The following is a 14,425-nucleotide window of genomic DNA, read 5'->3' as shown; positions in this document are numbered from 1 at the left end:
GGAATGAAATAGTACAGCATATATTATTAGATTAGGACTTTACTATAACAAGCTTATTGAATACATTTAAGAGTCATATATTAGAGATTAAATCACTAGTATAGTGCAGTGTATTATCAGACTATACTAAGCCTATTTCAGCCATATATTGGCTACTATACTACTGTACTTTTTTACTTTCCTATAATCTGTGGCTACCTTAATTAAATAATTTCTATAATTATATTTGTAATGAATTTAATTCTGTAAATATGCTAAAACCACAATAGGTACAGCTAGTAAATCAATGTCTCCTTGGCTGGCCATGACAGTATCAAATCAATTTTGTCATTTATCAGTCTTTATCCAACTGCAGCAGGTAAGACAGTAAATACAATTCACAAATTCCATTACAAATTACCTGTATTATCATCACTATGTAGAACTCTGTGACAATCTGTTAGTCGTCTGGTAGAACTGTCCCACAGCTCTAATACAAAGATGGTAAATATAATGTGTATTCTGGATAATCGTTGGACTTACAGTTTGTAACAATAAGAATCTCATAAAACCACGCCCTTGTCTGGAAACCTAGTATTACCAAGTAGAACGGCGGCTAGGTCCCACAACTCTATTAAAGACGGTAAATATAATGCGTATACTGAACAATCATTATACTTACAGTTTGTAACAATCTTTTAAAACTGAGACCGACAATCCATGTACATCTAAGACAAGTCTGATAAGACCAGGTCTCACAACCCTAAACAGAGGCAAACATAATTCATATTCTGGATTATTTGGTGTACTTACAGGTGTTATCAGTGAGTCTAACCAGACATAAAACAGCCACTTAGTATGTGACTTTGTTGGGCTAACGTGTTACGTAAGCTCACAAGAAGCATCTGATACACTCATAACCAAGTCCAAGAATCTTGTAATCACTAAGTACAACTGAAACAAGACTAAATATAATATAATTTGCATACTCTCAGTGAACTTACTTTTGTTAGCAATACGAGCATGGTCAGTGAAATAAGGACAAACAAGACGGAACAGGTTCTTGAAAGCACTCAACTCATTTACAGTGCCAGACGAGGTAGCAGCCGTCAGCTGTTGATGAAAAACATGAAGAAATGAGACCAGTTTCCACAAACCTAAACGAAGGTAAATATAAATTGTATGTTGGACACTCTCAGTGTACTTACTTACAGATGTTAGCAATAAGAAGAATCTCCTAGAACTGAGACCAAGTCTGTAATTCCTACCCTATTGAAAAGAAAATGAATAAAAACACAATCAGGCTTAATGCACTTACAGCTGTAAGTAATTAGATGACGTTGAACAACTCCGTGAAAAAAGAACCAAACTGTCCACATATGGTCACTACCAGATTCTTTAAAGGAAGCAGCTGTCATTGAAAGAAACTAATACTGCAGATGTCATACAGACAGCCTGTAGAACTAAGAGGTTCGACAAGAAACTGTACCTCTGAAAAGATAATATACAAAATCGTAAGAGCAGACCATGCATACTCTTACTGTTGATGGCTGATGAACTGTGTCCACTCGTCATCTGAGATAACAGGATATAAAACATGTAATAACTACGTACACAGCAACACCAAAGTTGAATCATTTGCAGGCCATTGTCATACAATACACAATAAACAATTCAATACGGCTAAACCTATCGTACGAGCTATCATTTTAGTCTAATACTTACTCATCTAGAGCTGTTTTTGATTGCTGCCATCGAAGGAATTGTCCACTTGGCCGCGCCACTTCGCCACTTCAGCAGGGATGTACAGTTGTGGTCCATAACTATCATCGTGGCTCATTGGACGATGGCGCCGATCGCGCGCACTCTCTCCGCGAGATACGCCCTCGTATCACTCACATTTACAACCTCTGATACAACAATAGTGACAAAGATGGCGACTTAATTGCATCTGATACGCATGCGCACACCACTGACCCCTTCAATTTTAAACAAGCATTACTACGAACTTTTGCAGGTGTGCTAACTGTGCAAGAAAATCTAGATTTGTATGACTCTTAGATTTGAATAATTAATTTTACTGGTATTATATGCTTTACCGTATGAAAATGTGTGCGTATGAAATTATCACAACAAACTGAAGCTAGTTAACTAGCTACAGTGATTAACAGAAGTGTAGCTACTTATTGTAAAATCATCATGACTTTGGTACAGTAAAAAAATCTTAAGTCACATGAGATGGTGAAGCTAAAAATGAGACAATAATGAGATCTGATGGTGAAGCTAAAAAGTTATCACATTTGTTAAGTAAACAAAGCCATACAAAGAATGTGTATTAAACTAAAGTATAATCTGTTTCCCATAATATAAGATGGGGTTTATACTAAAGTATAAGATAGTTAGTATAATGCAAGGCTATACTGAGATTATTTGTATAGTTTAAGCCATTAGATATACCATCTTATATTCCTCTTTTTTCACAGTGTATGTGTAGGTTACCAATTGTATTACATTACAAAAAAGCAAACAAGTAAAGTTAGGGATTTCAAGTTCAATTATATTATGTACAAGTAAATGAGAAAAAGAAAAGTGCAGTGGATTTTTGTGTTTAACAAGCTGGCTTGTTTGACTCTTGTTTAACATTTCTTTCATTTTTCAGCAATTATTTTAATTTAAAAAAGAAGCAGTTTTACACTAGTTAAAACAAACATAATGGGATGGCCTAATGATGACTGGCCATAGATATGCAGGCTTAAATTCACCCAATCCACTGCATTTCAGTTAAGTGTAGTGTGATATCTCATTGATCCCCATCAAGAAAAAGCCAACCAGATTAGTGGTGACAGTGAACTTTGCCAAGAGCAGACAAGTATGGTTTGGCTCCTTGGGAAATGGCCATAACATACCATGCACCTTTATGGCTTCCACATAGGAAATGTATAATTATGATTGGTCACAAAATAATCTTGAATGTAAAATAGCCAAGCAGTATATACTACAAATCTCAAGAACCAGCGTAATTAAATCCATAAGTTGTGCTTTTGAGAACTTGTACATACTATAGGGATCATAGTAATGAAACGTGGGAGATCACTTAAATCTACAGATATAAATTTCATCCCTAATTCAGTTATGGGTATAGACTGAAGTATAGGGGTTAAATGTCCACTAGTATATCTACAACCTCCCTTGTTTCACTACTTTTTGCTTTTGTAATTCCTAATGAAACTTGAAATTCCATACTGTAAAACATTGCTTTCCAATCAGGGATCTGTGAGTAGTCAGAATCTTCTGCTGAATGCAAAAACTAGTGTAGAAACTCCTCAATCAGTATAAAAGGCACAATCCATGTCTACAAGCATTAAGCTAGACATGCTGGACTATGCCCTCCAGGTATGTTTCCCAACTTCTTTATATGAAAGGGCCTCCAATACCAGTCCTGTCTTACCTGAACTATTTATATTTGTGAACTCATCACAAATTTAACATCCAGTTACAATAAGAGATAATCACTTCACTTCGTACACCATGCATGCATCATTCTGTGTGTCACTAAAGTGTGCAGCATTTTGTGAATATATAGTTGCAATACAGTTCACAGTATCGCAATTTTAATAGTTATATTGGTAACACGTATATCCAACATTCAAGGGTTAAAAAGCCACAAAATACTAGTTCCTATAATCACTGAGTCCATGCACATCATATATTTAGCAATATAGTGCAGCACATTAATTCTAGCAAAACCGCACACATTCAGGAAATTTATAATGCTTAACTAAATATTCATGAATGATTCTCAAGTGCATCTATACTGTATGTACATGATGAATGATAAACATACATGGCTATGAATATACAATGTAAGAAACATATATAGTGCAAAAAGTGTCTATTGATCAGCAGTGCAAATTTCTGACTGTCATGTAATGGATGCTGCTAGTCATCATGACGTGTGACAACTTCTTCCATTGGAATTGGTCCATATTTTGCTTTAATCCTTCCCCTACCTCTATCTCTACTAGCAGGAGGTGTACTCTCAACACCATTAACACAATCATTAATCTAAAATATATAATGCAATATCAACAAATATGTAGTGAGTAATGTTAAACTGGGGATCATCAAGGCATACAATATGGAACCTCAGTTATCTGAACCCCTTAGGACCAGGAGTGGTCCTTAGTCTGAAAAGTCCGCATCTTTGAAACTGTGTATAAATAACCTTAAAACACGAAGAAAATCTTTAAAATATCAGTATTCTCAGCTACCTTAATGTAACAGTCACTACTCTAGTAGAGCAGTCATTTCTGTAGTTTGGTTAACCAAGAATTAGTGGTGTGCGATATCAGGATTTTTATTTCAATATTATATCGATACGATATTGGGGTAAATATCGAAATTTCGATACGATTTTCGATAATTTTTAATTGTGTGGGTGGTGTAATTGCGTGGGCGGCCGATATTTATAAATATGCAATTTGCACACAAACTATTGCATAAAACTAATAATAAGCCTAGAAAACTGGCAGACAAGTTTTTAAAGTGGCTAGATAGTACAGAACCAACTTTCATTTCTAGCGTGATTGCGCAATCACACACTAAATGCTGTAGATTTATCGAAAAATATTACCTTCGATAAATGTCGAAATCTGCTAAAGCAGTATCGAAAATCGATACGATAACGATATCGACAAAATTATCGCGAAATCGATATTTTTTCGATATATCGCACATCACTACCAAGAATCTGGATAAGTGGGGTCCGGATCTCAAGAAGTTAACTTGGTTTTGCTGAAACGGTCACAAATATTAACAGTAGCTGTTAAAATCACTCTCAGGTTCAATGTTTGAGTTGGTGGGAGGGGGCATGTCCCCAGAGTCTTCTATAAGCCAACCCCCCTATATATTATCCTCTATTCCAATACAAATAACAAGTATGAAAAATAGGACTTTCGAGATCATAGAGAAAAAGTAGGGAAACTTGGGAGTGAATTAGGGATTAAATGTCCACTAGTATATTTGCAGGGGACCCTTCCTTGTTTCCCTACTTTTTTCATCGAACTTGAAATTCCTAAGTTTCCTTATATACTTGATTGTTTACTTTTTTGTAACATCATTATGACTGGTGAGCCCACACATACTGCATCAAAAGAAAGGATGGCGCCAGAGGTAATGTTATTGCTTGAATGCGCACCCCAACATTCAGTAGAAAACATTACCTCATCCTTTCTTTTGATGCATTATGCATGGATTCACCAGTCACAATATTACAAATTACAAAAAAGGAAACAAACAAGTGCATATAAGGAATAATTAAGAATTTTAGGGATCATAGAAAAATGTAAGGAGGTCACCTACATACACCTGCGGATATACTATAGACATTCAATCCCTACGTAAGTCCACTAGTACATCTGCAGGTGTAGGTGAACTCCCTTGTTTCCTTACTTTTTCCTATGATCCCTCACACAAACTCTCCTACAGTTGTGAGGTCACATGATTTTTAAAAGTCTCAATTTTTAGTTACAGCACCTTGTAAACCATGAAAAATACTGCAGATTGATATAGTTTGCTACATTTGCTTTTGTAATAGCTAGTACCCATTAAATAACAAGTAGGTGGTTCTCCAAACACCTCTATTGAGCACCATTGTTAGCCATGGCACAAAACAAAAACAAGCTGACCACTTCTCCACATAGAAAACATATCCCATATGTTTTGTATAGAAAGAACTTACATTGTAGCTTAACCAAATGCTTTTCTGCTCTGAGAAGAGCACCATCTTTACTAAGTCAACACTATTAAACCAATGCTCCTACTGCCTAACCTGTCTACAGGATGTTCAACCATTGTGCCACTCTTACTATGCAAAAAATTCTACAATTTTCGAGGGTTTTGACATCACTACCTACAGGTTGGCTGGCTTGCAGCAGAAATCTCTTGAAGTAACCTGTTTGTAGCTGAACTCTCTACAGGGTGGCTTCTTTGTTGCTGAACTCTATACAAAGTGACTTCTTCTAGCTTATCTCTCTACAGGGTGATTTGTTACAGGGTGATTTACTCTCTACAGGGTAACTTGTTTCTAGTTGATCTCTCTATAGAGTAACTTGTTTCTAGTTAAACTCTCTACAGGGTGATTTGTTGGTAGCTGAACTCACTGCAATGTGATTTGTTTGTAGCTGAACTCTTTTACAGGGTGACTTGTTTGTAGTCTACAGGGTTAATTGTTTGTAACTTATCTCTACAGGGTAGTTTTATTTTAGCTGATCTCTCTACAGGATGACTTGTATCTAGCTGAACTCTCTACACGGTGATCTGTTCATAGCTGAACTCTCTACAGGGTGATTTGTTTGCAGCTGAACTCTCTACAGGGTGGTTTCTTTGTAGCTGAACTCTCTACAAGGTGACTTCTTCTAGCTGATCTCCACGGGGTGATTTGTTTCTAGCTGAATTCTCTATATGTGACTGAATTTGACAAAACCTGGCTTCGACACACAAAGCTTCGTTAGGAGATATGGCGATTTTAAGTAATCATTGTGTAATAACTTCCCAGTGCCTACAGCTGTGCAAACAAAATTTGCACTAAGTATGCATCTATTTAATAGCTATCACTGAGTGGGTGTATACATTTCTGATACCCAAAATTTGCCCTGTTTTGGGCAGCTTTTCTCGAGCGGGTAATAATATCACAAGTGGTAGTAATAGGGTGGGAGGGTGGGGGGTGGTGGGTGGGCTTAATATAGGGGTATAAAATGAAGCAAGTGGACAGTTGGAATCCAGAGGCCAAGTTTGGGCTCTCCATGGCCCTCAAATCACTCCAAATTGACTGAGAACACTATTGGCGAGCTCTCTGTGAAGTCCCAGCTCACTACACACCATTATCACAAAGCCATGGCCATTCAATGGCATCAATCTCCCACTCGTGGCTTTGACAGGGTCGGAAGAAAGCTGCCACAGAAACCAGACTTGCCAGTCCTGAAGGAAGTACAGTGTGGAATATGATAGTGTATTAGGCCAGCAATCCATTTCTGGTAAAAACATAAGTTTGATTTTGTGTGTGTGGAAGCCTTGTTATGTGAAATCCGGTCACATATGGTGACTTGGTTCTAGCTGATCCTTTTATAGGGTGACTTATTTCTAGCCGATGTCTCTACAGGGTAACTTTTTATAGTTGATCTCTCTACAGTGTGACTTGTTTGTAGCTGGTCTCTATAGGGTGGTGGCAGTGGCATAGCTACACTGGGGCCCACTGGGGCCTGTGCCCCACCATCAGCTTTCCAGGCCACACCGTCAGTAAAAGTTGTAAGTCACGTGATTTGACGAGCGACGATTTCTCACAACACTAACATGCAGCTTTTTATATAAAAATCATCGCTGCAGGTACAATTCCTTGTTATTTCGATATTACTAACATCAACAAACAAAAAAATAATAAAATTCTATTTAATTCCCACTATCTTGATCACTAGTTTAAATGTGGGCAAGTTGGAGGGAAGGTGTAAGTAAAATGAGGATTTAACACATCATGATGTATATCAAGTCAAGGTGATAACATATCACTCTATGACAGGTGTTGAGTGAGGTGTTCTTGATAGAAGACGTGTAAGAGGTTTAATAAATGAAGTATTCCTTTTAATGCCCACTGCAAAAGGTTGTAAATAGTGAGCTGATAGTGATGCTAATAGTGATTAGAGATTGGACCTGTGATGCTAATAGTGATTGGAGATTGGACCTATGATACTAAGGAGATTGTCAAGGTGATGCGGCATATGCTACTACACATTCCTTTAATGCCCGCTATGGTTTAGCGGATTTCCAACACTGCAGTGCTGATGTGTGACATGTTGCTAGCCAATTAAAAGTTGGATCAAAACTTAATCCGTGAGAGCTTTGGAAAGAGAAATTAGGTAAAATTGCATGCTGATTGAGCAATAGTGTAAATTTTAGTGTCAATTAGCTGCAGAAACAGTAGTATAGCAGTATATTTAGCTAGCGCACAACCATGCATTTTAATAAGATTTCCATATAAATGTGTAAGAGTCCACAGTGAGATAGATTTGTATGTCGTGTATTTATAATTGCATGGGCGGACTCGATGCGAAGGTGTGCCCTACCTAGGCCCTACCATCACTGAAAGTCTAGCTACGCCACTGGGTGGTGGTAGCTGAATTCTACAGAGTAACTTGATTTTAGCTGATCTCTCTACAGGGTGACTTGTTTCTAGCTGAGCTCTCTATACAGCGTGACTTAATTGCTTGTAGCTGAACTCTATACAATGTGATTTGTTTGTGGCTGAATTCTACAGGGTGAATTGGTTTCAAGTTAATCTTCCTACATAGTGACTTGCAATGGTCTGAATTGCTAGAGTGATTTATTTGTAGCTGCATGGTGACTGTTCTGTTAGAGTATCCTGGTAGTTGAATGCTCTATTAGGGTGACTGTTCTATTAGAGCATCTCGATCTCACTTTTGCCACATGTACTTCACTAACTAAGTGGTTTGTACTCTGATTGTTCTGTACTACTGCAAGGATTTTCTATGATGATTATTCCAGCTACATACCAATTTTCAGCTCATTGCTCTAAGCAGTTGCTTGGTAGGCATGAAAACTAATAATTTTTTTATTCATAAAACTCAATCGTGTAATTGTGACACAGGTTGAGCTTTGTCATATCTCGATGGCCTTTATCTGGATTCCTTTCAAACCACAAAGAGGCACTCCTACGATGGTTACTGTAGTGAATATTGCGTACACCGTTTAAATAATTACAGATTAGTCACGTGTGTGAAGTTAACATGGTGGCTTTAGTAAAGGTGTATCAGTAATCTATTAGGCTGGGCTCAATCCTCCTTGTAAACACTCAATTTAGTGGTCCACTCAATTGGAAATTGTCGTTTGGTAACGACCGTCGGAACATCTGGCGCCCAACGTGGGGCCCGATTCTACTGATCCACCTACACGTGCTGAGTGATTTTCTAACCAGAAGCGAATTACCTGGTACCGTGGTGCGGTACACCCTTCTCTTTACCATGAACGGTACCCAATAAGGTGGAGTGATCCAATTGTTGACGCCATTGTTTGTTTTGTCTTCTTTAGTTGCTCGATATATCCGTCACCAGACTGTTGTATGGCCACCGAAGAAGAGCAGAAGAAGCTAGAGAGAGTGAGACTAATTCGTTGAGGTCATCGGGGTGTTCTGACTAAACTAATCAAGGAAATCGATACACTAGTTGAACCTGAGGAACCAGAAACAGATCGATTAAGGATAATTTCTGAGCAGCTCGATGGAAAATGGAGGTATTCAGTAATCTTGATGGTGAAATCGTGGCCTTGTGTCCTGAGGAAGATGTAGAGCACGAGATAGAAGACACGGAATCAATAACCACTAAGATAATTGGGGCAAAGCGGAAGATAGACGAGGCTCTCAAAAGAGAGAATTCACATGGATCCCCAACAAGGCCCTTAATGTCAGAAGAAGCTGTAGCTGTGAAACCTCGACTACTTAAGCTCACTTAGCAGAAAGTTCGTGGGGACATCACTACCTGGAGTGTATTCTGGGATTCTCACAACTCTGCTGTGCATGATAACAATGCCATAGCTGTGGTGGATAAGTTCAACTACTTAAGTACCCTACTTGAGAGCACCGCTCACTGAACTATCCAAGGGCTAACTCTGAATGAAGACAATTATGTAACTGCTGTACAATTGTTACAAGAGCATTTTGGCAAACTCAAGCACATAATAAATGCACATATGGAAGAGCTAATCAAATTAACTACTTGTACTATTGAAAAATTGTCCTCCATGAGATTTGTTTATGATAAGGTAACTGTTCACATTAGAGGGCTTGAAGCATTGGGAATTAAATCAGATCAATATGGCAGTTTACTAGTACCTATTGTAATGACTAAATTACCTCCAGAACTACGTCAGAGTTTCATTTGTGACACAACCAAGGAAGTGTGGGAGATTGATGAGCTGATGGGAGTGTTGAAGAAGGAAGTCAAAGCAACAGAGTCTGCTGATCTTGTAAAATCCTGTGGTCCAAAATCCTAAGCCACCTCCTTCGTTGCCTCCATCAGCTTCTGCTCTATTGCTAAGCAACTCTGCAGTTAAGTGTGCCTACTGTAATGACCCGCACTACTCTGCCTCCTGTCCAAAGGTTAAATCCCCACAAGAACGCAAGTCAATATTGTTATGACCAGGGAGATGTTTTAACTGCCTTAAAACCAGTCACAAGTCAAGAGAGTGTAGCTCCACCAGAACCTGTCAGAACTGTGGAAGAAAGCATCACCAGTCCATATGTGAGCGTGCAAAAGAATCAGGCAATACAAGACAGACCCAATAGTGGAGTTGTTCACCAATCTGGTGCTGGGAATGTGAATAATGGACAAAGTGAAGGAACCATCTCCACCAGTTCTGCTAGCGTTGCAAAGAACCAACAGACTGTGCTCTTGCAGACCGCCTATGCCTTGGCCTCGGCTAATCCTGGTGATGCATCGGTATGTGTGCGTATATTGTTTGATAGTGGCAGTCAGCTGTCGTATCATCGTATGTAACTGAGAAGTTGCAAACCAAACTGGGTCTGAGGCAAACTAGAATTGAGAAGCTTCATTGAACACTTTTGGAAACAATGGGTATAAGACTCAATCTTGTGCTGTGGTAAAACTCTATCTAAGAGGACTAGATCAAGATGAAACAGTTTCTATATCTGCGTTGACTTCTCCAGCTATCTGTTCACCACTTCCTTCTGCTATCAAGATAGACAATCATCCCCAACTCTGTGACCTTCCATTGGCAAATCAGTGTGCTAAGCCTAAGGGAGAGATCGACATTTTGATTGGTTCCAACTTTTACTGGAGCATTGTGACAGGAGAGGTTGTAAGAGAGGAGGGAGGTTTGGCAGCAGTCAATAGTAAACTAGGGTGGCTTTTATCAGGACCCATTGACTCACAGTATGTCGGTCCTTTTAACCACATGAATGTAGTGATCTCGGGAGCCTCTACTAGTACAATTTGTGATAACAGGAATGATGTACTGCACAACTCCTTGTATGATTTCTGGGAATTGGAGTCCCTTGGTATTGTAGACATGCCAGTGAAATCAATGATTTCTACTTCGTTTGTACCCTCCATTTCATTTAATGATAATCGTTACAGTATTAGCCTTCCTTGGAAGGATGACCATGCTGAAATTCCTGATCACCTTACTCTATGTGAAAGTCGACTCAGAGACTTACTACGCAGGTTACAACATACTCCAGACTTGCTACTCGAGTATAACAAGATCATCAAGGATCAATTAGATTGTGGTGTGGTTGAGGTAGTTGAGCCAGGTCGACCAGGTATGACTCACCAAAATGTACATTATTTACCTCACCATGGTGTGTTTTGTCAAGCTAGTCAGACTACCAAGTTGCGTATTGTCTATAATGGCTCTGCCAGAGCTTTCAACAATGAACCGTCCTTAAACGACTGTTTAGAGACTGGCCCAAACCATATTCCAAAATTGTTTGACATTTTAGTTCGATTTCGTTGGCACAAGATTGCGATTACTATCGACATTGAAAAGGCTTTTTGATGGTAGCTGTTGATGACAAGGATAGAGATTTTCTGTGCTTTTAGTGGGCTGAGGATCCACTGAAGTCACCTTATGAACTATTACACTTATGATTCACACAATTAGTTTTTGGGTTGCGACCTTCACCAGCCATCCTGGGGGAGGTGCTTATGCACCACATTGATAAATACCAATCAGAGCTTCCTGAATTAACAAAACGACTCAAGAAATCTTTCTATGTAGATGATCTAGTGACAGGAGCTTCTGACATCAATGAGGCTACGGAATTATTCAAGAAATCCAGAGAAGTTATGGCTGCAGGAGGAATGAATTTGAGAAAGTGGAAATCCAATTCTCCCGAATTGAAGAAGCAAATTGAACACTTTATTATGCCATTGGAAGATCAAAGGGGACTTCATTTGTTGGGACCAAACGTAGAAGATGATGAAGCTATGCTGGAACAGTCACTGGTCACTGTGTTGCAACAATGAATCAACCCTCCAGAATTCTTGGAGTGATATGGGACCACACTACTGATACCTTCAGGTTTGATTTGACTCACTTGGCATCCCATGTAAGTTCTGAGTCAGTGACTAAGGGAGTGATTTTAAGGTTAACAGCCAAGATATTTGACCCGTTGGGATTCGTCAGTCCATTTGTGATACAGCTCAAGATTCTTTTTCAGTCTTTGTGTCAAGACAAGCTAGATTAGGACACACAACTTTCAGTTGAGTTGTTACTGAAATGGACAGCCATAATGTCTGAGATAAGTAACATTAATAAGATCTATGTAGGTACATGTTTTCAGTTTCAGAAGTCCTACTAGATCAGTTCAATTACACAGATTCTGTGATGCCTCTAAACATGCTTTTGCAGCTGTCGTTTACTTAAGATGTGCTTACAGTGATGGAGGGTTGAGGTGTCCTTCCTTAGTGGCTTGTAAGACCTGTGTGTCACCTCTGAAGAGGTTGGCCATTCCTCGTCTGGAGTTGATGGGTGCAGTTATTCTTAGTCATCTTATGGTCAGCATTGTTACTTCCTTATCTGAGAACTTCATCACATTTTACTGGATTGATTCTATGACAGCCTTGCATCGGATACAAACTGTGAAGCCCTGGAAGCAGTACATCAACCATCATGTTGTTGAAATATGTAATCTCTCTGATCATGAGAAGTGGCAGTTTTGTCCAGGCAATCTGAACCCAGCTGACATCCCTTCTAGGGAAATAAGTGGGACCAAACTTGCAAACTGTTTCTTGTGGTGGAATGGCCCAGATTTCCTGAGAAAACCGGAGCAACAATGGCCAAGGGCCGACGCCTTTCCACCTGATGAAATCACTGAAGCTGAAGTAATCTAGTATCCAATGTGTACTATTCATGTTTGCTGAGTTCCAATGGGCTTAAGGTATGTGTGCACACAATAATTGATTATACTAGGTTCAGTTCTCTTAATAAATTGTTGCGTGTAACAGTATATGTGCAAAGATTTGTAAACCTATCGAGACGACAGGGCCAATACAGCGAAACTGCTCAGACTTCACCTTTCATTACTGCAACCGATGTGAAAGCGGCTGAAGAACTCTGGATAAGGTCAGTGCAATCTGAGTCATTCGGTGTTGAATTAACATACAGTCAAACAAATGAAAACCATGTGGCTCCTCTACGAGTTAGCCAGTTTGGACTGTTCATCGATGATCATGGTTTGCTTCGGTGCCAAGGAAGAATCAACAATGCCTTGTTAAATGTTGAACAAATTAGAAGGAACATTGTATTCTTCCTCAGTTCCACCAGACCTACCAGATTTTCGTACATCTGAAGACCCCCCATTCTGTCACACAGGCATTGATTTTGCGGGTCCAATATTTGTGAAATCCAAATCCAGTTCAGAGAAAGCATATGTCTGTTTGTTTACCTGCTGTTCAACTAGAGCGATTCACTTGGAATTAATGCCAGACATGTCAGTAGACTCATTTCTTCTTTCCTTTCACAGGTTTGTAGGCCGAAGGGGCTTACCTATAACTTTGGTTTCTGATAATGCTAAAACCTTCCAAAGCTTGTCGAAAGAGATTTTGAAAATTGCTCAGTCACAGAAAGTCAATGATTATTTGAGCACTACAAAGGTTGCCTGGAAGTTTATTGTTGAGAGAGCTCCTTGATGGGGTGGGTTTTATGAGCGACTTGTGAGAAGTGTCAAACGTAGCCTGAAGAAGAGTATAGGAAAAAGCCATGTAACTTACGACCAGCTTGGTACTTTGTTAATAGAGATTGAAGGCATCATTAATTCTCGTCCTCTAACTTACTTGTTGGATGATCAAGACAGAATTAAGGGAAGCTTATGTCCTTCGCATCTTATTAATGGAAGGAGATTAACTACTGCAGTGAACAATGAACACTTTGAGATCGTCAATAAAGCTGAAACATCACCGACATCTGTTGAACCAATTCTTGAACCAGTGGAGGCGAGACTACCTCCTCAATCTCAGGGAGAATCACAACTTAAATGCAAGAAGCATGGTAAACCATTAATCCAAATAGGCAATGTTGTAATTGTGAAGAGTGACACATGTAGACGGTCATTCTGGAAGTTGGGTATTATCAACAAGCTTTTGACAGGCAAGAATGGTAATGTTAGAGCAGCTATCGTCAGAGTTCCAGAATCTCAAAGGAACAACAAGTTGTTACGAAGGAGTGTCAAGCACCTATTTCCGATTGAGGTGTGACAGGAAGCTTCACCTGATGATACACTTACCAGATCAAGAGACAGTGGACAAACTAACAGTTCAACTTCAGATTCAACTCCACAAGTAACAAGGTCACGCAGGCAAGCTGCCATAGCCGGAGAACAGCGTTGTAGGAACAGTTGACTATTGCATCATTTTATTGT

At 39.1% G+C, this 14,425-nt stretch overlaps 1 protein-coding gene and 1 long non-coding RNA gene across 6 annotated transcripts in view; both read right to left on the bottom strand.

The window, feature by feature from the left end:
* Positions 1-220: 220 nt before the first annotated feature.
* Positions 221-2,023, bottom strand: LOC136238637 (uncharacterized). Of its 5 annotated transcripts, none has more exons than XR_010693112.1 (10): positions 1,705-2,023; positions 1,521-1,554; positions 1,298-1,470; positions 1,188-1,248; positions 984-1,136; positions 793-933; positions 662-742; positions 523-610; positions 401-469; positions 221-349 (listed from the first exon to the last, which is right to left on the bottom strand). It is a non-coding gene; the product is annotated as an uncharacterized lncRNA (long non-coding RNA). The 5 variants fall into 5 exon arrangements; XR_010693111.1 differs by having other exon boundaries at positions 1,192-1,248; XR_010693114.1 differs by having other exon boundaries at positions 984-1,092; positions 1,705-2,022.
* Positions 2,024-3,745: 1,722 nt separating this feature from the next.
* LOC136239388 (uncharacterized) overlaps positions 3,746-14,425 on the bottom strand; it is a 33,872-nt gene continuing 23,192 nt past the window's right edge. The window contains exon 3 of the mRNA XM_066030123.1: positions 3,746-4,044. Coding sequence (XP_065886195.1) covers positions 3,919-4,044 — 126 coding nt within the window. The 3' untranslated portion in view covers positions 3,746-3,918. The remainder of the gene's footprint in view (positions 4,045-14,425) is intronic.

The sequence above is a fragment of the Dysidea avara genome, chromosome 11 (assembly GCF_963678975.1).
Source record: "Dysidea avara chromosome 11, odDysAvar1.4, whole genome shotgun sequence".
NCBI classification, from domain to species: Eukaryota; Metazoa; Porifera; class Demospongiae; order Dictyoceratida; family Dysideidae; genus Dysidea; species Dysidea avara.
Note: the sequence above shows the minus strand (reverse complement) of the source record. Positions and strands in the feature narration are given on the sequence as shown.